At 39.5% G+C, this 25,830-nt stretch overlaps 1 protein-coding gene across 8 annotated transcripts in view; it reads right to left on the reverse strand.

The window, feature by feature from the left end:
* The window catches only part of GTF2I (general transcription factor IIi), a 95,725-nt gene that overhangs the window by 59,902 nt on the left and 9,993 nt on the right, over positions 1-25,830 (reverse strand). For 7 of the 8 annotated variants that reach the window (XR_009535867.1, XM_060125279.1, XM_060125277.1 and 4 more), the window contains exons 2-8: positions 17,571-17,674; positions 13,073-13,211; positions 9,558-9,692; positions 8,128-8,311; positions 7,931-7,959; positions 4,584-4,638; positions 4,046-4,089 (exon numbers count right to left, since the gene is read on the reverse strand). Coding sequence is in view for 7 of the 8 variants with exons in the window: in XM_060125279.1 (XP_059981262.1) it covers positions 4,046-4,089; positions 4,584-4,638; positions 7,931-7,959; positions 8,128-8,311; positions 9,558-9,692; positions 13,073-13,211; positions 17,571-17,669 (685 nt within the window). In the remaining variant the exon portion in view is untranslated. Of the gene's footprint in view, positions 1-4,045; positions 4,090-4,583; positions 4,639-4,722; positions 4,774-7,930; positions 7,960-8,127; positions 8,312-9,557; positions 9,693-13,072; positions 13,212-17,570; positions 17,675-25,830 lie in introns of those variants that run through there. The other variant, XM_060125280.1, reaches the window with a different exon arrangement.

Below are 25,830 nucleotides of genomic sequence, written 5' to 3' on the forward strand. Positions count from 1 at the left end.
GTTTTTTATTAGCTTGCAATAATTTCAAAATGTAACATTTTTAAATACAAAGTTTAAGGCATTACAATATTGTTCATTTCTTTCATCACATCTAGCTTTTCTCTAGCTAACAAGTAGTCTGTCTTATAGATACTTGTGCATCAGTGGATACAGACCTATTGCCTCACTGTGTTCAAAGACAATACAGAATTCACTAATGGAGTTGCGGGTTAATTGCTCTTTTTGCAAAGCAGCAATGGGTCAAAGAACATGTGCATCTCCAAATGAGAGATATTACCAAAGTATCCTCCATAAGACAGCAATAATTATTACACACATCAAGAATTTTAAAAACTGCCTGTTTCTCTACACCCTTACTGAGACTGGGTATAAGCAGAATTTAATGTCTGCCAATCTGCTGAGTGCAAAACTTTACCTTTCTTGGATTTTTATCTCCATTTCTTTAACTAAACTGAGCATTTTCTCTTGAATCTTTGGTCATTTATTTCTTGGATTAGCTCTTTGTAAGTCAAGTAAAACAACCCTTTGTCATTTGTCTTGCAAATAGCCATTCCCTGTTTCTTACATGTCCTTTGATACATTTTGGCTGATTCTGCCATACAAAATTTTTAGAATTTTTCCCTAGTCAAATTTTATTGCTTAGAAAGCTTTCAAAGGATTATTAAATTTTTTTTCAATCACTTTTAATCTAAGTTGTTATTATCTTTTTAACACTTTAACACAGACTTTTTAACACTTCTTGAAGTAGAATAGATTATGGATGTTTTGTTTTTAGGAGTTTTCTAGTTGATTCTCTTTAGTGTTCTGTATACATAATCATATCACCTGTAAAAGTTAATGGTACCCTGCATTTTCTAATTACTTACTCTTATTTGTAATGGTTTGGTCATCTGGAACACTGGTAAGAAACATGAGAATGTGCTAGTGTCTTATGAGGAGTGCTTCCTGTGGTTCACTATTAAACATGAGGGGGTGGCGTTTACAATTATACATAATATTCCACCCAATCATGTTAAGAATTTCTGCTGCCTTTCATCATCTACCTAAATGATATATTATTTGTAATTAGTTCAATAACATAAGTGAATTAAGAGATTTTTCTAATAAAATCATCCTCGTGTTCCTAGATGAACTCTAAATCTGAAATTCACTGCATAAGATAATTTCTGAAGTAATCCAAGAGTACAGCAAAAGCCCCACAGTGACAGGCCCTGCAACAGTGAGAATTCAGATGTAACACAACGTAATACCAATTGGCATCCATCCTCTGCAAGAGGTCGAACAGGAGACATCATAGTTTATATGTGCCTTTAGTAAGAAAAAACTGTAAAAATCCATTTTTTCCTTACCAATCACCAAGACTAATTTAAAAATATATCCCTAGTAATAATATGATGACCTTTAAAAATGATATATTATTTTTAAAAGATGAAGTTGCTTTCATTCTGACTCTTATCATAGAAACAGAGTAACAATAAATTATCACAATGAAATTGTAATCAAGTCAGGAAGACCTGTATGTTTTTAAAATAAGCAAAAATACTCTGCCCTAGAAATGGAACATGGCAAGAAAGCAAACATTAAATGTCCAAGACAATGCTCAGTTCTAAAAGAACCTGAATAGTAAAAATCAATTTACCTCTATGATAAAAGTGGGAAAAAGGGAAGAAGTATTGGAAACAAGTGGTAAAGTAAGTATATTCTCATTTTCCACGTTAATAGGCAACAAATTAAACCAAACCTTAAAACTACATGAAGGGCTTCCCTGGTGGCACAGTGGTTAAGAATCAGCGTGCCAATGCAGGGGACACGGGTTCAAGCCCTGGTCTGGGAAGATCCCACATGCCACGAAGCGACTAAGCCTGTGCGCCACAACTACTGAGCCTGCGCTCTAGAGCCTACATGCCACAACTACCGAAGCCCGCGTGCCTAGAGCTCCGTGTTCCGCAACAAGAGAAGCCACCGCAATGAGGAGACCGTGCACCACAACAAAGAATGGCTCCCGCTCGCCGCGACTACAGAAAGCCCGTGTGCAGCAACGAAGACCCAATGCAGCCAAAACTAAATAAAATACAAAATAAATAATTTTTTTTAAAAAACCTACATGAAATACAGTATGGTACTGGCCTAAGAATAGGCATTAGAGTTCAGGGGAATAGAGTTGAACGTGCAGAAGTAAACTTGGTCAATTGATTTTTGACAAACATGCCAATAAGGCAATCCAATGGAGAAAGGGTATCTTTTCAACAAATGATGCTCGGACAACAGGATATTCACATGATAAATGTGATAAATGATAGATAAATTTAGACCCTTACATCACAACATGCACAGAAATTAACTTAAAATGGCTCTTAGACCGAAATATAAGAGTTAAAACTATAAATTCAGGAAGAAAGCATAAGTATAAAAATCGTTATGACTTTAGGTTGGGCAAAGATTTTCTAGATGTAACACCAAAGGCAAAAGTGACAGAAGAGGGCTTCCCTGGTGGCACAGTGGTTGAGAGTCCGCCTGCCGATGCAGGGGACACGGGTTCGTGTCCCGGTCCAGAAGGATCCCACATGCCGCGGAGCGGCTGGGCCCGTGAGCCATGGCCACTGAGCCTGCGCGTCCGGAGCCTGTGCTCCGCAACGGGAGACGCCACAGCGGTAAGAAGCCCGCGTACCACAAAAAAAAAAAAGTGACAGAAGAAAAACTTGGAAAACTGGATCAAAATTAAAAACTTCTAGGCTTCGAAGGACATCATTAAGAAAAGAAAAGCCACAGGACTTCCCTGGTGGCGCAGTGGTTAAGAATCCGCCTGCCAGTGCAGGGGACACGGGTTCGAGCCCTGGTCCAGGAAGATCCCACATGCCGCGGAGCAACCAAGCCCGTGCGCTACAACTACTGAGCCTGCACTCTAGAGCCCGCAAGCCACAACTACTGAGTCTGCTCGCCACAACTACCGAAGCCCACGCGCCTAGAGCCCATGCTCCACAACAAGAAAAGCCACCACAATGAGAATACCGCGCACCACAATGAAGAGTAGCCCCCGCTCACCGCAACTAGAGAAAGCCCGCACACAGCAACAAAGACCCAATGTAGCCAAAAATAAATAAATTTATAAAAAGAAAAGTATATGAAATAGTATGAGAATGACATATAAAAATAAAGAATTACTAAGCAATACTCTGTAATGGGAACGGATCTAAATATGGGAAAAGAATCTAAAAAAAGGGATTTCCCTGGTGGTCCAGTGGTAAAGAATCTGCCTTCCAATGCAGGGGATGCGGGTTCCATCCCTGGTTGGGCAACTAAGGCCACGTGCAACAACTACCGAGCTCACGTGAAGCAGACTAGAGCCCACACACAACTAGAGAGAGACAGGAAAAAAAAAAAAAACCCACACACCACAACTAGAGAGAAGCCCGCACGCCACAATGAAGAGCCTGCACACCTCAACAAAAAAGATCCTGCATGCTGCAACTAAGACCCAACACAGCCATTAAAAAAAAAAAAAAAACTGAAAAAGAGTGGATATATGTGTATGTTATAACGGATTCACTTTGCTGTACACCTAAAACTAACATTGTAAATCAACTATACGCTAATAAAATTTTTTAAAATAAATAATAAAAATGAAAATAAAGAATTAAATACCAAAAACAGCTTAAAGACAGTTTCCCTGGGGAGTAAAAAAAAAAAATGGGAATGCAATGGGAAAAGGCAGAGTCAAGACGATATTATATTGATTATTGTAAAAAGCACTATAGGACTAGATGACATTTATTATTATTATTCCTGTGTAATTGGAAAAAACTGTTAATAAATTTTGTCTATAAATGTGTAATTAGCAATGAATTTCTAGCTACCACTTTGTCAAACAAATTACTATCTTGGGGTTTTAGTATAATACAGTAACATTAACGACGTCACCTTTGGAATAAATTTGTTCTGTCTACTTCTCACCAAAGCAATAAGTAATGAGTCAAAATACAACCTTCTACATTAAGGAAAAGGCTTCTTACATTTCATAATTGAGTCTAAAAGCACAAGTACATACCAGAATCTTCTGTGGGTTCAGTTTTCACTTTGATGGGGCCACAACTGAAAGGAAAAGAAGCCCTGATGAAGCTCTGCATTGTGAGGGCCACTCACACAGTGCTCACATGTCCTGGAACTCACTGTATAAACTCATTCACCTGACCAAGCTCAATGCAAAACTGACTCACTTTAAAATTTACATATTTATTTCTTGCATAAATAACCTGTCAACTGAATTTAGTACTTTAATTCCAATCAACCATATGGGAGGGAAAAGTATAATAAAACAACAAAGCAAATCCCGTCTTTTTACTATAAGGCCTTCCTACTCACAACGTGGCCCTCAGACCAATCACATCAACTTCACCCAGGAACTATTACCATTCAAAACTAAGTCAAAAAGTACATTTTCACAGGACCTCCAAAGGATTCGACTGCATTATTAAACATTGAGATGTGTGACACAGTGTTTTTTAATATTCTAATACCTCAATAATCTAAACACTAAAACTTGCTGAGGTGTAGAGGTTCATTAGTACTGATGAGATATGCTTTACCTTCCACCTGGAGATAGCATTGACCTTTCAGCATCTGTTACCGTCACTCGAGCACCTATGTACAAAGAAAATTAGATTTAGATTCTTCCAGTACTTGAAGTATGACTAATATTTTCAAAGGTCCTAAATACAGAATGACCTGGGGAAGGGAGTTCACAGCTCTGGGTCATCAGAATGAGTATGGTGGTAGTTTAAGAGTGTCCTTCGTTCTCCCCTATAAGGAAGGTAAATAGGGATGATAATCATCTAACAGCTTTTATCCCCTCAACCCTCCAGAACCCTCCCTTTAATGAGAAAGCTCTTATTCTTATCAGTGAAACAAATACACCAATACACTATTACTGAATAAGACAATACCGATGTATAAATGATGCCAGATTTCTATTAAGAGTAGATCTGGATCAGAAGAACTGGAAAACAGTAACTGCTAACAGATACAGTGTTCTTGAGGTGATGAGACAGGGTGATAGTTGTACGTCTTATAAATATCCTAAAACCCACTGAATTACACAACATAAAATAGGGAATTTTATGTTTGTGAAAATAAAAGAGGAAAGACTGACCCCCCCCACCCCGCCCAAATGATGACAAAGATGTAGAACAACTAGAATTCACACACTGCTGGTGGGAGCGTAAACTGGAACAACCACATTGAAAACCAGTTTGTCAGTGTCTTAAAAAGGTAAATATGTAACTAACTACCATATGATCTCACTATTCCCTTTCAGGTATTTACCCAAGAGAAATGAAAATATATATCCACATAAAAACCTGCCCTCAAATATCATAGTGGCTTTCTTTGTAACTGCCAAGAAATGGAAACCCAAATATTCATGGGCAAGTGAATGAGTAAACAAATTGTAGTATATCTATACAGTGAACACTAATCAGCAATAAAAAAAAATAACTACCGATACATGAAACATGGATAAATCGCAAAACAGGAAGCAAAACAAACAAAAAAGAGTACATACTGTAAGATTCCATTTCTATTAAAAAAAAATCTAGAAAATGCAGACACATCTATGCTGATGACAAGAAGATGAGTGATTGCCTGGGGACGAGGCAGAGAGAAGAAAAGAAGAATTACCAAGGGGTGTGGTGTGAGGAAGCCTGTGGGTGAAGGATGTTTCATTACCCTGACTGCAGTGATGGTTTTCACAGAATATTCATGTGTCAAAACTTAACTGTACACTTTAAATAAGTGTAGTTTACTGTATGTCAATTGTATCTCAATAAGCCTGCTAAAAAATTTTTACACTGGAAAATACAATCCCATTACAATTGCAACTTTTCAATTACTTTGAAAGTTGGTAAGGCAAAAGACCTGAGTCATACAAACCCACCCACTTGGACAACTCATTATTATAAAACACCCTATAGAAATATTCTTTAATTAACCACCAGATCCCAATGTTTCAGAACAAGTTTCTAGAATCAAAGACCTCATAAAATATAAATAGCAAACTAAGGATACTTAGTTTACTTAGTATACTTAGAGTACTTCAGGGAAAAAAATACTGATCACGAAAAAGTGAATTTTAATTTAAATATGACAAATAAATCTACGCTTTTTCAATCTTAAAACGGGCATATACAAATACCAACAGCTAACATCAGAATGGTGAAAGCCTGAATGCCTTCCACCTAGTATCAAGAACAAGGCAATATATGCTATGGCCACTTCTACTCAATACTGCATTGGACATCCTTGCCAGAGCAACAAAATTGAAAAATAAAAAGCATTCAGATTGCAAAGTGAACTATCTTGATTTACATACAACATGACTCACTGTGTAGAAAGTCCAGAAATAAACAGGGTCAACTAAGTTGCCAAAGCAATTCCATATACTACAGGGACTATATACTTAAAATGTGTGAATTTTATGGCATGTCAACTATACCTCAACAAAGCTTCTAAAATATTAATCTTTTCAGGCTTCCCTGGTGGCGCAGTGGTTAAGAATCCGCCTGCCAATGCAGGGGACATGGGTTCGAGCCCTGGTCCGGGAAGATCCCACATGCCACAGAGCAACTAAGCCCGTGTGCCACAACTACTGAGCCTGTGCTCTAGAGCCCGCGAGCCACAACTACTGAAGCCCGTGTGCCACAACTACTGAAGCCCGTGTGCCATAACTACTGAAGCCTGCGCGCCTAGAGCCTGTGCTCTGCAACAAGAGAAGCCACCACAATGAGAAGCCTGCACACCGCAACAAAGAGTAGCCCTCGCTCACTGCAACTAGAGAAAGCCCACGTGCAGCAGCGAAGACCCAATGCAGCCAAAAATTAAATAAATTTATTAAAAATATATATATATATATATATATATATATAAATCTTTCCATCATGGTGAAAATAACAAAGGTTACTTATCAGAAAACAATATACACTTGGGTGTTTATATATTATTTTGCCCTTTCATGTTTACGTTGCTTAAGGGGTTGCCAATGACAACGGTTATTTCCTTTTAAAAGTCTCAAATAACCCTGGCTCCAAAGGGTACTAGTCTTCTAAATATCCCTTTTCCCTTCAAATGGAATGTCTGGCCTTCCCAGAAGGAAGTCCTATTGAAATTCTCTTCTTTCTTCAAGGACCCATCTTAAGTGCACTCTTCCCCATAAACATCTTCCTGGGCTTCCTCCAACGAACTTCCACTAACCATTCCTACAATGTGTACGCTGTGCTCTCCTTGTGGTGACTTTACAGGTTTTTATCTCCACCACTAGACTACCAGCACTAAAAAGCTTTAATGCTTATACATGGTTTTGTATCCCCTCTTCACCCAATCTTATCCCCAATATTTCCATGCCTGCTCAGTGAACACTATGTAAATTAAATCACTCATAATTCTGCGAAATGAGGGCAGATCCAGGATATGACCTTACACATTGCAAACATAAAACCTTGAATACATCATAAAGCAAGCAGCTGAGTTGAAAACAAAAAACAAGTCTCTGGTTTTTCAGCTCAATGACTTTTCACTGGTTTTATATAAACACCATAACACTCCACTCCAAAACGCCTTACAACATATTCTCAAAGAAAATAAAGGAGGGTTTCCCTGGTGGCGCAGTGGTTGAGAGTCCGCCTGCCGATGCAGGGGACACGGGTTCGTGACCCGGTCCGGGAAGACCCCACATGCCGCGGAGCGGCTGGGCCCGTGAGCCATGGCCGCTGAGCCTGCGCGTCCGGAGCCTGTGCTCCGCAACGGGAGAGGCCACAACAGTGAGAGGCCCGCGTACCGCAAAAAAAAAGAAAATAAAGGAGAAATCATTAAAATGTATTAAATTTGACACAACAGGTTTAGGAACCCATCCTGTTATCATGTAAGCAAAACAATCACTTACCTAGGAGCTTCTTTGGCTCTAGGAAAGGTCTGCATTAAAACAAAACAAAAAACTATACGTAAATATACAAAATTATCATAAAGCATAAATTTAAATGGCTTCTACAGTAAAGAAGAATTTTTAAAACATATTAACATAACTTAAATATTCAACTTTATAGGAATAAACTGTTGAGGGCAAGGGAAAAAGTACTTCACCTCTTAATGATAAATGAAATCCCTGCTTTGTTCTCCAAAATCCACTTCAGGGTTGCAAGATCATAGTTTTCAGGATGTTTAAAGGATACTCCTTCTGGAAGCCCCTGCACCACCACAGCTGACTGATCTCGTAGCATCTTTTCATATGGAACAGGTACCACTGTCGATTTGCCTAAAGCTTTCCCTGAGGTTAAGAGATAGGGATGAGGTAAAAAAAAAAAAGGATAATCATTAAATGGTTAAGATTTGAAAAAACTAAACCAACATTAGTTATCATGGCTTAATAGATGGCATTCGTGGGTTTTGTTTTTGGTTTTTTGGCCACGTGGCTTACAAGATCTCAGTTCCCCAACCAGGGATTGAACCCAGGCCACGACGGTGAAAGCCCGAAGTCCTAACCACTAGGCCACCAGGGAATTCCCCGGCATTCATATTTTGTAATATCTGATTTCAAAACTACATTCAAATACTATAGGGCCCTATTCCCATGTTAGCAGAAGTCTAAACCTGAAATGAATTCAAAAGGCCAAAATGAAAATGATATAAAACACTTACATAAAATCCATGCAAAAGGAAAGGAACAACCGCCCCACCCTGGTATAACACAATCTTTTCATATGCAATTCAGCCTCAGAACATGCAACCCTGACAAACCCAAGTGTTACCATAACATACCAGGCAGTTTTTGGCTAATATTCTCATTGAAAACTTATTAGATAAACACATGCTACATTCACAAATGAATATATCCTGTCAGCTGTCTGTATCAGTGAGCCCACACATGCTAGAAACTCCGTTCCCCAGAGTTGAGTTTTACCTACAATCTCACAGTGCAACCTATATCCTCCCCCTCTTTCCCTTATTCTTAAAAAGAGCTGTTTACTGCATAATTAGACTAACAAAAGGTGGTTTTTCCCAGGGATTTGGTAAGACCAGCACGCATGTCAAACATAAACCACCGTCTTTAGGTGACTGTGATGTGTCCTGTAGTTTCTCTGGTGGGGATGCTGACAGTGGGGAAGCTATGCATGTGCCGGGCAGGGTCATGTGGGAAATCTCTGTACCCTCCTCTTAATTTTGCTATGAACCTTAAAACTGCTCTTTAATTAAAAACAAAACAAAACAAAGAAAAAAAATTAAAAAATAAAAAATAAAAAAAAATAATAAAAAAAAAAACCTCTAACAGCTACATTTATTTCTGGGCTCCCACAAACTGGAACTAGAAAGTAAGGTCATTTCCATGAAATCTACTTTATCCAAAAATGAAAAAAGGAAGAAAGGTCATTTGTAATGTTAACCCAATATTTGGGAATTAACCCATTCATTTGTAAAAGTATGTTACATGAATGTTAAGTCAATTATGTGATCTGCCCTTTAGAAAAGTCAACTGTATAACATATCTTTTAGAAAATTCAAGTGTATAACCCTACCATAGCAAAAGCAGAAATAGTCCTCAACTGTTTTTCTGAGTGTTTCAATCTCTACAGCATCGACATTCATCCGATTCGCCTGGGTTGTTGATTTCATTTTATGCATCTCTGCAGCCTTTTCTTCTTCTTCAACACCTGTAAAATATTAATGATATATAAGGTCCATATCCATTATCTCAATATTTGATTTTTTACTAAGAATATTTTTTCCTAATACTAACATTTATGATTTGACAGAAAGGAAAGGGAGGAGGAAGAACTTTAAAAATAAACACCAAGGGCTTCCCTGGTGGCGCAGTGGTTAAGAGTCCGCCTGCTGATGCAGGGGACACGAGTTCGAGCCCCGGTCCGGGAAGATCCCACATGCCACGGAGCGGCTAGGCTCGTGAGCCATGGCCGCTGAGCCAGCGCGTCCGGAGCCTGTGCTCCGCAATGGGAGAGGCCACAACAGTGAGAGGCCCGCATACCGCAAAATAAATAAATAAATAAATAAATAAAATAAACACCTAGAGGCTTCCCTGGTGGCGCAGTGGGTGGGAGCTCACCTGCCAATGCAGGGGAAACGCATTCGATCCCTGGTCTGAGAAGATCCCATGTACCATGGAGCAACTAAGCCCATGCGCCACAACTACTGAGCCTGCACTCTGGAGCCCACCTGCAAGCAACTGCTGAGGCCCGCACACCTTGAGCCTGTGCTCCGAAGCGGGAGAGGCCACCGCAATGAGAAGCCCATGCACCACAACGAAGAGTAGCCCCCACTCGCCGCAACTAGAAAAAGCCCGCACACAGCAACGAAGACCCAACGCAGCCAAAACAAAAATAAATAAAATTTTAAAAAAATTAAAATATAAAACATAAATAAACACCTAAAAGACATAAATGACTTGAATGGAAATAATAAGAAACGGTGATTATCTCTGAAATAAGAGTAGCTATAACCATTCTACAAAGTAAAAATTAGGTAACAGTAGTTTTAAAATAGAAAGATACCTTAAGACTAACTGCAAACTTAAATATGGGAAGATTATCACCACAAAAAACATTCTTGTTGCAAAGTTTAACACAATAGCCACTAAACACCTGTGGTTACTGAGCACTTGAAATGTGACCAGTCCGAATTAAGATGTGTTGTAAGTTTACAATATACACTAGATTTTGAAGACTCAGTACAAAAAATAGTGTGCAAAATACCCCACTGATAATTTTTTTATATTGATTACATGTTGAATGATGTTTTAGACACCAGTTTAAAATACGACTAAAATGAATTATTTGTTTCTCCTTACTTTTTATTAGAAAATTTTAAATTACCTAAGTGATTTACATTACATTATTTCTATTGGACAGTGCTTTTCAAAACTCTGAAAGAGAGCTTAGAATTTTCTTCCAAGAATTTCTAAAACTGACTCATAGGGACTTCCCTGGTGGTACAGTAGTTAAGAATCCGCCTGCCAATGCAGGGGACACGGGTTTGAGCCCTGGTCTGGGAAGATCCCACATGCCACGGAGCAACTAAGCCCGTGTGCCACAACTACAGAGCCTGCGCTCTAGAGCCCGCGAGCCACAACTACTGAGCCCACGTGCCACAACTACTGAAGCCCACGCGCCTAGAGCCCAGGCTCCACAACAAGAGAAGCCACTGCAACGAGAAGCCCGCGCACTGCAATGAAGAGTAGCCCCCCTGCTCACCACAACTAGAGAAAGCCTGCGTGCAGCAACGAAGACCCAATGCAGCCAAAAATAAATAAATAAATTAAAAAAAAAAAACTGACTTATACACCTATTGATTTAGTTGCAGGAGACAACTACTGATCCTTGTCTGCAGAATAATTTATAGAAACAAATATTAGGAACTTAAGAATTATATCCAAAGATTATTCTCTGTGGCATCAAATTATTGGTAACAAAAAAAAGAATGAACACTAATAGGCAGGGACTACAATTTGCAACTGAGGACAATTCCCCTAATGCTTAGTTCTAACCACTGAAGAACCACATTAGCAAGACAGTATAGGGAACTGAAATGTAAACACAGCTGCCAGTTGGATTACAGTATTCATAGGACAGATGGTAACTGATATACACATAATCAAAGCAACATTATTAATATAAATTTAAATACATAAACATAATCAAAGTCTTAAAAATTCTCAAAATGATAAGAAATAATGGAAAAAATTTAAACAGATTGCTACCATAAAGCTTAAAAGATTATGGGGGGGGCGGGGAGGAGGGATGTTTCACAGTGGAGGGAATATGTTTTTTAAAAATACAATTGAGGGCTTCCCTGGTGGCGCAGTGGTTGAGAGTCCGCCTGCCGATGCAGGGGACACGGGTTCGTGCCCCGGTTCGGGAAAATCCCACATATCACAGAGCGGCTGGGCCCGTGAGCCATGGCCGCTGAGCCTGCGCGTCCGGGAGCCTGTGCTCTGCAACGGGAGAGGCCACAACAGTGAGAGGCCCGCGTACCGCAAAAAAAAAAACAAAAAAAAAACAATTGAAGGGCTTCCCTGGTGGCGCAGTGGTTGGGAGTCCGCCTGCTGATGCAGGGGACACTGGTTCGTGCCCTGGTCTGGGAAGATCCCACATGCCGCGGAACGGCTGCGCCCTTGAGCCATGGCCGCTGAGCCTGCACATCTGGAGCCTGTGCTCCGCAACGGGAGAGGCCACAACAGTGAGAGGCCCGCGTACCGCAAAAAAAAAAAAAATTGAAAAGAAATACAATTGAGAATTGAAATTAATGAATTAAGTAAACTATTTTTATTCACCCATTATCTGCTTGTTGTATTATGAATTGGATCTAACTGGATAATGGAAATTTAAGTTTGGATCTTAAAGACATACATATTATATGCTGATAGACATGTTTAAGAAAATGCTGTATCACTGAGTTAACATAAAACCTATGGAGAGTGTTAGGTTAAACACAGATACGAAAACTGTCACACTGCGAGAAGTCCTAGGTATTAACACCCTACAGTAAATTTCTCTACTGCATTTGTTCTGGTATCAAATAAGTACACTACTTGGATGAACTCCTGATGGAGGATCACAAAACTGACTGAGGACAGAGGGTAAGATGATTCCACTGAGGGAGTCAAGAAGACCTGTTTAACTTTGCTTCATGCTTACTCAAATTTAATGCACAGACAAAAACTTTTTTTTTTCCCAACCCACCAAACGTCTATCAGGGAAAGACCTGCTTATCTGAATAAGAAATTTTAATAAGTTTGACATTTCTCTACCTTCTAACATGTTTCACTAATCCAGAGTAATGTCAAGCTAAGAGCACAGTACAATAAACATTTACCATTTTTCTTAAGCTCTTCAGTATTTCCCCTAATATGTTACCATGTCAGTGATTCACTTTGAGCATTCTGAAATGTCTCCATGGACTTCAGAAAGTCTTTTTGGGTATAAATCTCATTCAGCTTTAGAAGAAAATACGATGTGCTATCTATAAATATTTAGGTTTAATATTTATGAAATACCAAAGATAAAAATACAATACTTACAGTATTTTACGAAATCTTTCTGAAAATCCTTTCTGGTGTTGACAAAAGCGCGTCCTCTCTCTGTTCCAACAACAAATACGTCTGTTTCATACACTGCGATGCAGGCCACTTCCGCCTTGGACTTGGCCAGTTCTTTACACTGAAATACACAAATAGGAAATCTTATGTTATGTACAGATGTTTAAAAGCACTGTTTCTGCTGGATGAATAAAAAATCTTATCACTTGACCTGCATTAATACCTAATGTGGACGAGGTGAAGTTCCTAGTTTTGACCTTAAGTTATCATATACACAACAGAGTCCCCATTTTTCTTAAGGGACCTCTCTTTTCTAACAGATAGTTTACAACCCTGATTTTATTTTATTTTTTGATATTTATTATTTATTTATTTTGGCTGCACCGGGTCTTAGTTGCGGCACGCATGATCTTCGTTGCAGCATCTGGGATCCTTTAGTTGTGGCATGAGGGCTTTTAGTTGTGGTATGTGGGGCTTCTTAGTTGTGGCATGCGTGCTGGATCTAGTTCCCCAACCAGGGATCGAACCCAGGCCACCTGCATTGGGAGCATGGAGTCTTACCCACTGGACGACCAGGGAAGTCCCAACAACCCTGATTTTAAACAGAAGAAATCACACAATTTATAAGAAAAAAGGCAGAAATCCTTCGTAATCTGTTATAGGTCAAATACCTAAGAAACAGACTCAGAGTTGCACACAGGCTTACTGGCAAGCACTCCCAATACCGACAGCTGTGCGCTGTGAGGGGGCAGGATTCTGCAAAGGGGGAATCAACAGCTGCCACAGATGCACCGCAGAAATTCTGGAGCTGGGACAGGCCTCCCCAAGGAAAGGGAAAGACCCTGGGCAAGGGAGCCTCTGACACTCATAGAAACTGGGGGATTAGTGCCATCAGTCCTGAATGGGGGAGGTGGGGTCTGGAAGACACACTACAACTTCCATCACATAATCCCACCTCCAGAAGTATCTCCATATGTACACACCAGGAATTCCATTTAGACGACTATACTTTTACTGAGTATATTCCTATGAGATTAAATATTCTTTAAACTCTTAATAGAGTATATACCATTCCATTTTATAGATAAACAATAATTCATTTAGTGCAAACCTTACTGAAAATGTTGCTGATTCTAATTATCACTTCTAAGAATAACAATGAAATACTAATCTGGGAACAACGTGTATCTTGAGTGACTTTCTCAGAACAGAGTCAGAGACATGAAACAACATAGCCAAAAAACTCTGACTCTGAAAGTAAATACTTTTAGGGTTCTCAAAACCTACTAAAAATTGCTTTCTAAGAAGTTTCTATCAGTTGATACTCCCATCTGCACTTCTAGAAGAGCTAACTCACAATATCCTAGCAAATGTTATTGTGCAACTTTCCCAGAACCATTTAAAAAGGATACTTTAGGACTTCCCTGGTGGCGCAGTAGTTAAGAATCCACCCGCAAGCCGCAGAGCAACTAAGGCCGTGCGCCACAACTACTGAGGCTGTACTCTAGAGCCCGCGAGCCACAACTACTGAGCCCGCGTGCCACAATTACTGAAACCCACGTGCCTAGAGCCCATGCTCTGCAACAAGAGAAGCCACTGCAATGAGAAGCCCGCGCACTGCAACGAAGAGTAGCCCCTGCTCGCCACGACTAGAGAAAGCCTGTGTGCAGCAACAAAGACCCAACACAGCCATAAATAAAAATAAATAAAATAAATTAGAGTGTTGTACCTTAGACAGTTTTTTGTAAATTAGGCTAACTTTAGCTTATTTTTCTATTATGTTAAGTGTTTCTCTATTAATGCATAACAGTGCCTCACTGATTTTAGGCATAGAAAAGCTGTTTATGGAATACATAATTAAATACATAATTATACATATTTTCTTCTGGTCTTTTAGTTTATCTTAATATGACAATTTAAAAAAATGTTTACTCATCTAGAGTTTAACTTGCACAATAAAGACTTTTCCCCCCCAAAGAACCTATGTTCTCAGCATCATTTGTTGAAAACTACAGCTTCCTCCATTTGTTTTTTGTTTTTTTAATTTATTTAATTTATTTATTTTTGGCTGCGTTGGGTCTTGGTTGCTGTGCGCGGGCTTTCTCTAGCTGCGGTGGGCGGGAGCTACTGTTCATTGCGGTGCGTGGGCTCCTCATTGCGGTGGCTTCTCTTGTTGCAGAGCACGGGCTCTAGGCACGCGGGCCTCAGTAGTTGTGGCTCGTGGGTTCTAGAGCGCAGGCTCAGTAGTTGTGGCTCACGGGCTCTAGAGCACAGGCTTAGTGGTTGTGGCGCACGGGCTTAGTTGCTCCGCGGCATGTAGGATCTTCCCAGACCAGGGCTCGAACCCGTGTCCCCTGCATTGGAAGGCAGATTCTTAACCACTGCGCCACCCAGGGAAGCCCCCTCCATTTGTTTTTGATTTGTACAATTACCACCCTCTAATTTCTTTCTTTTTTTTTTTTTTTTTTGCGGTACGCGTAAAGAGGCCTGTTGTGGCCTCTCCCGTTGCAGAGCACAGGCTCTGGACGCGCAGGCTCAGCGGCATGACTCACGGGCCCAGCCGCTCTGCGGCATGTGGGATCTTCCCGGACCGGGGCACAAACCCGTGTCCCCTGCATCGGCAGGTGGACTCTCAACCACTGCGCCACCAGGGAAGCCCCTAATTTCTTAAATGGAAATTACTTGAATAATATCGCTTAAAAACAGTATCTCAAATAAATAATTTTATACCTACTGTCACGATCAGAAATCTTTTGAACTGTAATAAAGCCACAGTAGAAAACTTGTGACCGAGGTGAGCCAACAATCGTTCCCAGCACGGTAAATGATGCTGTACTGTAATTTTGTTATATGACGTTTCTATGATATGTTATATGGTACATACCTTTGAGATGTACCATGGCTGCTCACTTGTAAGGAACTATTATTTACTTACCTTGTGATAAATGACGGTGCATTCTTGCTGCACTATCCACACTCTTAGTTGGACAACCCTGTCTCCAAAGGCAGTATTTACGAAACAGTAAAGCAAGATTCATGTACTGTCTAAGGATTAGATCAAAGAAATCTATGGGCCAAAGGAAGAAGGATGAAGCTGACCTATACACCTATGAATTATACTTCACAGTATACAACTGGGAACAGGAGGAGAGATCCTCTTACTTCTGCCAAAGATGAGAAAACTCTAAAGACATTCTAAGGAAGGGAATGGGTCCTATGTGACCCTATTTCATTCTACACAGAGAGTAGTATTAAAGAAAATTATTTAATATCAACAGAATAGGATTTAATCTCTAAATTATTTAACGTTACAGCCACAAATTTTGGCTAACTTTATGACCAAAAGCAAGAAATAAGTGACAGTCAGAAAGTTATAGTAGGAAAAAAAAAAAAAAAAGAAAGAAAGTAATAGTAGGGACTTCCCTGGCCGTCCAGTGGTTAAGACTCCATGCTCCCAATGCAGGGGGCCTGGGTTCGATCCCTGGTCGGGGAACTAGATCCCACATGCCGCAACTAAGAGCCCACATGATGAAACTAAGACTTGGTGCAGCCAAATAAACAAATACTTTAAAAAAAAAAAAAAGTAATAGTATATATAGCCACTAACCATTCTAAAATTTCTTTCTTTAAGGAGATAATATTTTTAATTCTTATACAGCAGAAAGAAGAAAAAAAATGCCCTAACAGAAAAACAAAAAAGATTCCACGAACTATGTCATATTGAGAACTGTGAGGTTAGATGCTATATAATACTAGTCAATGCTTAGGACAGGAAATACACAGCATCCTCCTGCTTAGAATATATAATTTCATTGTGTCAGAAAATACTTAAGTCTGATGTTTCTTAAAGCTATGAGTTCAAATACATATTCAGAAAAACATGATAAGCCAACTGAATTACTACCATGATAGTAATATAAAAGTACAGCAAAAGAATACTACTTAATATTTTGCAATTATGTGTATAAGTTTTTTTTAAAAATAAAGAGTTAACACACTACATATTGGGTAGAAGGTCACAGAAGTCAGACAATTGTGAAGCACAGCACAATAAAATAAAGAATAGATGTAAAATAGTGAATGTGCTCTTACGGCCCAAAATTGTGGTAATGTTCTTTACAGAGATACAATAAGACACCAGCACCACACTATAACATACAAACTCATTCTGAGTAACTTCAAATATTACACTTAAATTCAAAGTTAATGCTTACAAAACAAGGGATTGCCTAAGATACTGGGAGGTAAAAAATTGAAATTAAATGTAAAAAATTACACATTCGGATAAGTTAAGAACATTCTGAAACATGCAATAAAATTTGAAAGGCTTAAATCCATAACTATTACTCAAGCAAAAACAGTATGTATTTATTAAAAATAATAGACACAGTGTATGTTTTCCAAAAACAAATCAATCTCATTCACAAGCCCAATCTTATCCAACTACGGAAAACTTTATAGAACTGAAAAACCATCTCACCATGGACTCAAGAGCAGACATAAGGAATGTCACCACCATCCTGCTCTCCGAGGACTCCTCATCTTCGACGGGCAGGGTAGACATTGCTACTTGGGCCATGATCCCTAGGAAAGAGAAGTATTAGGAAAGTGAGTGGTAGAAATTCAGTGTCTTGCTCAACGTATGTTTAGAGCTGTGAGGGTCCTCCATAAATTGCCTAATTTACAGTTTTCTTGCTTAAGAGAAAAAATAAGACTTAAAAACCAAGTAATCTATCAATATTTGCCCCAAACTTCTGTTATCCTATAAGATAGAGAATCTAACCCCCAACTTTCCATCTAGTTTTAGTTCCATAAAACTAGGTCAGCATCACCTCCCAAAATAAATGTAGGTGTCACCCAGAACCAGTTTAAAAATTTCCCAATGAGGAAGAGGTGATGCACTTCACAATCCAGTGATAGTGTATCACAGTTCCACATAGGAAATAGACACAACCTCCCCTTTCTCCCATGTGCACACTGATTACTCAAGAGTGGGTTAAGTAGACTGAGGTTGGGTGAAGAGAATTCCTCCTTTCTTATTAAGAAGTAAATAGGCTGCAGGACAAATAAGAGCTAAGATTCCTTTATAATACATTCTCTTTGGAAAACACTGTCTGATACTTTTGCATCAGCAAAGAGGCTCAGCTGAATTTCAAGCACTATAAAAATACAAACACACAGACCATTCAATAGTAAGTGCTGGCAAGGATGTGGAGAAATGAGAACCCCTGTGCATTGCTCTTAGGAGTGTAAAATGGTACATCCACTGTGGAAAACAGTTTGGTAGCTCTCTAAAAAATTAAACAGATTTACCATGATGCAGCAATTCTACTTCCGGGTATATACTCAAGAGAACTGAAAGCAGGGACTTGAACAGATATTTGAACACTCAAGTTCACAGTAGCATTATTCATAACAGCCAAAAGGTAGAAACCAAAGTGTCCACTGTCAGATGAATAAACAAAATATATTATCCATACAATGGAATGTAATTCAGCCTTAAAAAGGAATGAAGTTCTGATACATACTACAATATAGATGAACCTTAAAAATATTATTCTAAATGAGATAATCCAGACACAAATGGATAAATGCTGTGTAATCCACTCACATGAGATTACCTATAATAATCAAATTCATAGAGACAGAAAGTAGAATGATGGTTGCCAGGGTCTAGAAGGAGGGAGCAATGACAATTTATTATTTAACGTATACAGAGTTTTAGTTTGGGATGACAAAAAAGTTCCGGAGATAGATAGTGATGATGGTCACACAACAATGTGAATGTCAAAAAGAGACATGTACCACAATGTTCACTGCAGCACGATTTATGGTGGCCAGGACATGGAAACAACCTAAACGTCCACTGACAGATGAATGGATAAAGAAGATGCGGCATATATATATACAATGGAATATTACTCAGATATAAAAAGAAACGAAATTGAGTTACTTGTAGTGAGGTGGATGGACCTAGAGTCTGTCATACAGAGTGAAGTCAGAAAGAGAAAAACAAATACCGTATGCTAACGCATATATATGGAGTCTAAAAAAAAATGGTACTGATGAACCTAGTGGCAGGGCAGGAATAAAGACACAGACATACAGAATGGACTTGAGGACAAGGGGTGGGGGGGAAGCTGGGGTGAAGTGAGAGTAGCATTGATGTATATACACTACCAAATGTAAAAGAGCTAGCTAGTGGGAAGCAGCAGCATAGCACAGGGAGATCTGCTCGGTGCTTTTCGATGACCTAGAGGGGTAGGACAGGGAGTGCGGAAGGAAGGCTCAAGAGGGAGGGGATATGGGGATATATGTATGCATATGGCTGATCCACTTTGTTGTACAACAGAAACTAAGACTGCATTGTGAAGCAATTATACTCCAATAAAGATGTATAAAAATTTTTTTTAATAGAATAAAAAAAAACCACAATGTGAATGTACTCAATGCCAGGGGGACTGTACATTTTTAAATGGTTAAAATGGTAAATTTTATGTCATATATATTTCATCAAAATTTAAAAATTAAAAGGCAAAAATACATCCCATAAAGACATTCTAAGAAGCCAAAACCTAAAGCAAATTTTTTGTTTGTTTGTTTGTTTGCGGTACGCGGGCCCCTCACTGTTGTGGCCTTTCCCATTGCGGAGCACAGGCTCCAGACGCGCAGGCCCAGCGGCCATGGCCCACGGGCCCAGCCGCTCCACGGCACGTGGGATCCTCCCGGACCAGGGCAAGAACCCGCGTCCCCTGCATCGGCAGGCAGACTCTCAACCACTGCGCCAACAGGGAAGCCCCTAAAGCAAATTTTTAAAAATTCTAATACTAAAAGAATTGTCTTTCTATAAATAGCATGCAAATTAGATGCCTATTAAAAAGTACCCCTTTTCAATTTGGTTAATTCTAGGTTTTAGCAAGAGACCAAATAATCAAATGAAACTAATATGAAAGGATGACTAAAAAATTAATGACTGGAAGCATAAATAGAAATTCTAAAAATAAATCTGTGTATATAAGTTAATTTACTAAAGACATCTGGGTGTTCCTTAACTGAAGGCCCAATATTAGAGAACATGCTGAGCTGTTAGCATGAAAAATCGTTTTGGCTAAAAATGTATGTAAATCTTTTCCCTATTATTATTTTTTGTGTGTGTGGTACGCGGGCCTTTCACTATTGTGGCCTCTCCCGCTGCGGAGCACAGGCTCCAGACATGCAGGCCCAGCGGCCATGGCCCACGGGCCCAGCCGCGCCACGGCACATGGGATCCTCCCGGACCGGGGCAAGAACCCGCATCCCCCGCATCGGCAGGTGGACTCCCAACCACTGCACCACCAGGGAAGACCCCTTTTCCCTATTATTAAAGATCATCAGGGAAAGGAGGAGGGGCAAGATACGGATAAGGGATTATAAGGTACCAACTACTATATTAAATAAGCTACAAGGATATATTGTACAGCGCAGGAGAATATTGTCAATATTTTATAATAACTTTACATGGAGTACAAGCTATAAAAATACTGAATCACTATGTTGTACACCTGAAATTAATATAGTATTGTAAATCAACTAAATTTCAATTAAAAAAAAAAAGAGGATGATTTCCCTATTATTAAAAACTGTGGGGCTTCCCTGGTGGCACAGTGGTTGAGAATCTGCCTGCCAATGCAGGGGACACGGGTTCGAGCCCTGGTCTGGTAAGATCCCACACGCCGCGGAACAACTGGGCCCGTGAGTCACAACTACTGAGCCTGCGCGTCTGGAGCCTGTGCTCCGCAACAAGAGAAGCCGCGATAGTGAGAGGCCGGCACACCGAGATGAAGAGTGTTCCCCGCTTCCCACAACTAGAGAAAGCCCTCGCGCAGAAACGAAGACCCAACACAGCCATAAATAAATAAATAGATAGATAGATAGATAAATAAATAAATAAATGAAACTGTGATCTAGCTCCACCATGTGTTAGCATGTGAATTAACTGCTAGGCTAGATTTGGGCATCAAAAACTAATGAAGTGGGCTTCCCTGGTGGTGCAGTGGTTGAGAGTCCACCTGCCAATACAGTGGACACGGGTTCATGCCCCGGTCCGGGAAGATCTCACATGCCGCAGAGCTTGCGCGTTCGAAGCCTGTGCTCTGCAACGGGAGAGGCCACAACAGTGAGAGGCCCGTGTACCGCAAAAAACTAATGAAGTATACATACTTAGGAAATAAAATTTTATAATAAAAAAAATTGACACATCCCCGTATCTGTTAACAAAAAGAATTTTGTTTCCCAAAACAGAAAAGGCAGTATCAAGCAAGAGAATGGTTAGATGATAGAAATTATTTTCCGTAACAGCCTAGGTCCTATTCTTTTCTCTTGGATAAATAAGTTTTAAGTAAACTTATAGTAAAATGTGGCTCAGTCAAAATGGACAAGGCGTATTATTTTTCCATAATAACCTTCACTTCCACAACTACTGAGCTCGCGGGCCTCGACTAGAGCCCGCGTGCCACAACAGAGAGCCCACATGCGCCTCAATGAAAGATCCCACCTGCCTCAATGAAAATCCTACGTGCCACAACTGAGACCCAATGCAGCGACAGATAGATAGGCAGGTAGGTAGAAAGAAAGAAAAAAAAGAAAGAAAGAAAAGAAGGAAAAGTAAGAAAAGAAAAGAAAAGAGAAGAGAAAAGAAAAGAAAGATAGATCATGGGGAACTCCCTGGCAGTCCAGTGGTTAGGACTTCACGCTTTCACTGCCCAGGGTCCGGGTTCAATCCCTGGTTGGGGAACTAAGATCCCGCACGCCACGCGGCACAGCCAAAAAAATAAAATAAAATAAAATAAAAATAAAGTGACCATGAAACAAAAATGTAAAGTACCTAAAATGGGACAGTTAGTTCTTTAGAACAAAAAGGAAAATGACCAAAATGATCATGTCCTTCATAAAACAGTAAATATAAAAATGGTAGATCCCTTTTAATCTTTTTAAACACAGAGAAGGAAGAAAAACTGAACTGAGACAATTCAGAAGGTGAACCCAGGGACTTCCCTGGCGGTCCAGTGGGTAAGACTCCGCACTCCCAATGCAGGAAGCCCGGGTTTGATCCCTGTTTGGGGAACTAGATCCCACATGCATGCCTCAACTAAGAGTCTGCATGCCGCAACTAAGAGTCCGCATGCCACAGTTAAAAAAAAAAAGACCCCACGTGCTGCAACAAAGATCCTGCGTGCCCCAACAAAGATCCTGTGTGCCGCAACTAAGATCTACTGCAGCCAAAACAAATAAAAATGAACAAATAAGTAAATACTAAAGAAACACACACACGCACTACAGGAAACTAACTTAAAAAAAAAAAAAGATGAGCCCAATGTTAGACAAGAAAACGACTTCTGGGATTTGTACCACAATGTATTTATTCCCGATTTTCTTATCTCTGATGCTGTCTTGGTAAAGGAGGGGTGGTGTGGAAAGAAATGGGGATCTCTCTTTGTAAGAAAGGAGGCCATAATCCAAGGCAGAAAATCCGCAGTCAAGGAAACAGCTGGAAGGTATCCCTCCAGAGATGTGCTATCCAACATGGTAGCCAATAACCACAGGTAGTTACTTAAATTGAAATTAATCGAGATTAAGTAAAATTGAAAATTCAGTTCCTCAGTAGTCTTAGCCACAGTTCAAGTGTTTAGCAAACACATGTAGTTAGCGACTTTTGTAGTGAAGAATCACAGATACAGAACTTTTCCATTATCACAAAAACTATATTGCTATAGAAATTAAACTATGTTGAATAAACTTTTAAATTCTCATGACCTCTTGAGCCACCACGGTAGTAGCTATAGCAAAAGAATGAACTAATAAATGGAAAAGAAACTTAAGGGAACATGAGCCAGGATACAAAGGCCAATCCCAACTGTGTGCGCATTCTTCACTGCCACTCTCCAAGGATTCTTTTTTTTAATTAATTTATTCATTTGGCTGCGTTGGGTCTTCGTTGTTGTGCGCAGGCTTTCTCTAGTTACTGCGAGCAGGGGCTACTCTTCATTGCGGGGTGCAGCCTTCTCATTGCGGTGGCTTCTCTTGTTGCGGAGGAGTACGGGCTCTAGGCACGCAGGCTTCAGTAGTTGTGGCGCGCAGGCTCCAGTAGTTGTGGCGCGCAGGCTCCAGAGCACAGGCTCAGTAGTGTGGCGCACAGGCCCAGTTGCTCCGCGGCATGTGGGATCCAACCGGACCACATGGGCTTGAACCCGTGTCCCCCACACTGGCAGACAGATTCCTAACCACTGCACCACCAGGGAAGTCCCAATCTCCAAGGATTATTGCTACAAGAGTATCCCCATAGAACAGAGTACCAATGTAGCCTGCCTGAGAAAAAGAACACAGAAAGGGAACAGAGAAGTACAGTTTTATGATATAGTAAAGTTAAAATGCATACACAAGACATCTGGGATGCAGATTCTCAGAATAAATTAGTAAAATTACAAAGAGCCTAACCCACTATGAGTACAGTGACCTTGCCTTAATGATCAACTAGCATCATCTACCTGTCATGTTACATATTCTTACAGAACAAGTTCTTTAAATAGCTGCATAATAGCCCACCGAAATGGAATCATACAATTTCTCTCATCTTCATAAAATTGGCTTTTGCCTTTTTATTTCTGTATTTTAAAAATTTAACACTGAAACATAGCATGAAAATCTTTATACCTCTTAATACATAATGCTAAAATTTTCCCATTGCTACCAGAAATGTTTAAAAACACTAAATTCATCAGTCTCACCAACATATTGGAGAACTATGACCTAATCACTATGAATACCTCATTATTACTAAAACAGCTGAAATTCTTTGCTTACTAAAGAAACACTTTTCATAGTTTTATCATCTGTATTTCTTCCTGAGTGACTCATCTGCTTAGGGTCCTATGCCCATTACTAAACTGACCTCTGATGATGACTACACATTGCATAAACTGTCCGAATTCTGATAATTATTATGTGGATATAGCTCCTTAATTATTCAGCTTTTGTGTATGTGTATTTTAATTCTGTATTCTTAAATGCAATATTATTTGTTTCGAACAATTTAATTTTCACTTTGATTTAACCACATACATATTTATGAAATTCTTTGCTCATTCTTTCTTGCATCTCAGATTTTCCTTCTGCCTAAAGTTAATCCTTTACAGTTTCTTTCTAATGGCAAACTTACTGTTTGCTAAAAATTCTTTATTCTTGAAAGATACTTTCAACTAGGATAAGAATCTGGGTTGACAAATACTTCCTGTCAGCACACTGAGGTTATTTCATTATCTTTTGGCTTCAATTGTTGCTAGTCAGAAGTCATCTAGAATCTCTTTTAAAGGTAATCCCAATCCTCATCCTTGCTGTTTTTAAAATGTTTTCTTTGTCTATGGTTTTCTACAGTTTCACTCTGTATAGTGTGTGTGTAGTGTACATTTCCTTTTATTCAGTACATTTATCATTCACTGGGCTAAGGATTGTCATCTTTCAGTAGTGGCAAATTCTCAGCTATTATCTCTTCAGGTATTGTCTCTGTCCCATTGTCTACCTCCTATCCTACACAGAGACGCAGACTAAATGTATGCTAATCCTTAAATCTCTTAACCCTCTTCTGAATTTTTCTCATTTTTCCTTTCTGGCTTATCTTTCTTCTGACTTATCTTCCATTTCACTAATTCCTTCTTCACTTATACTTATTCTGTGGTTAAAACCACCCATCAGGTTTTTTATTTTGTTTATAATTTTCATTTATACAATTTCTATTTGTTGCCATGTCACATTTAAAGTTTCCTACTCCCTAAAGATTTTTCAAGCTTGACATATTTCTTTAAACATAGTACGGGTAGTTGTTTTACAGTCTATGATAATTCAAAAATCTCAAGTCTTTGCAGGTGTATTTCTGATGTTTCTCATAGTTCTAGCTCAAACTCACGGTTCTCGTTCCAATGTATGCCTGATTGTCTTTTACTGTATGCTGGTCGTTTTACATCAAAACACTGTTTTAAATATGAGACGTATTATCTGGGAACAATACCTGCCTGGGACCACCATAATCCAAAGCTTCAGTTTCCTCGAATCACCCAGAGATGGTAACCCAGACCACAAATAGGGATGCAAGCTGGCTTATTTCTTAATCAGCCTTAACCAATTTGAGGTCTCAACTTATTGAGGGGAAGGGTCTATCTGTCCCCTGAATTTTGTGCAGATTCTGGGCTTTGATTTCAGCCTCTCATCTCACATGGTTTTCAAAACTCAAGTTCATATGGTGAAATTGGCAGATGCCCTTAGGGCAAAAGAGATTCCCACTTCTACCATTAGTTCTCATTTTCCTTTTTTTTTTTTTTTAATTTTGCCTGCGCCGCAGGACTTGCAGGATCTTAGTTCCTGGTCAAAGCCATGCCCCCTGCAGCAGAAAAGTGAGGCGTCCTAACCACAGGACCACCAGGGAACTCCCTCATTTTCCTTTTAATATTAGCTTCTCATAATAGCTCTTCAAAATTCCTATCTTATCAACTTTTTGGTATTTTTACAAAAGTTTTGTTTTATAATTCTAGAACATTCTTATTAGTCCCACCAACTCTGGGAACCACAACTGACTTATAATACTCTTCTATTTTCAAGAACAATTTATGAATTAGCCAGAACTATCTTACACTGCAAGGTTACAAATACCCAATTCAAACCACCACAAGTGAACAAAGGAATTTTTATTGTTTTATTTAACTATTCAGCCT

The sequence above is a fragment of the Lagenorhynchus albirostris genome, chromosome 15, assembly GCF_949774975.1.
Source record: "Lagenorhynchus albirostris chromosome 15, mLagAlb1.1, whole genome shotgun sequence".
Lineage (NCBI taxonomy): Eukaryota > Metazoa > Chordata > Mammalia > Artiodactyla > Delphinidae > Lagenorhynchus > Lagenorhynchus albirostris.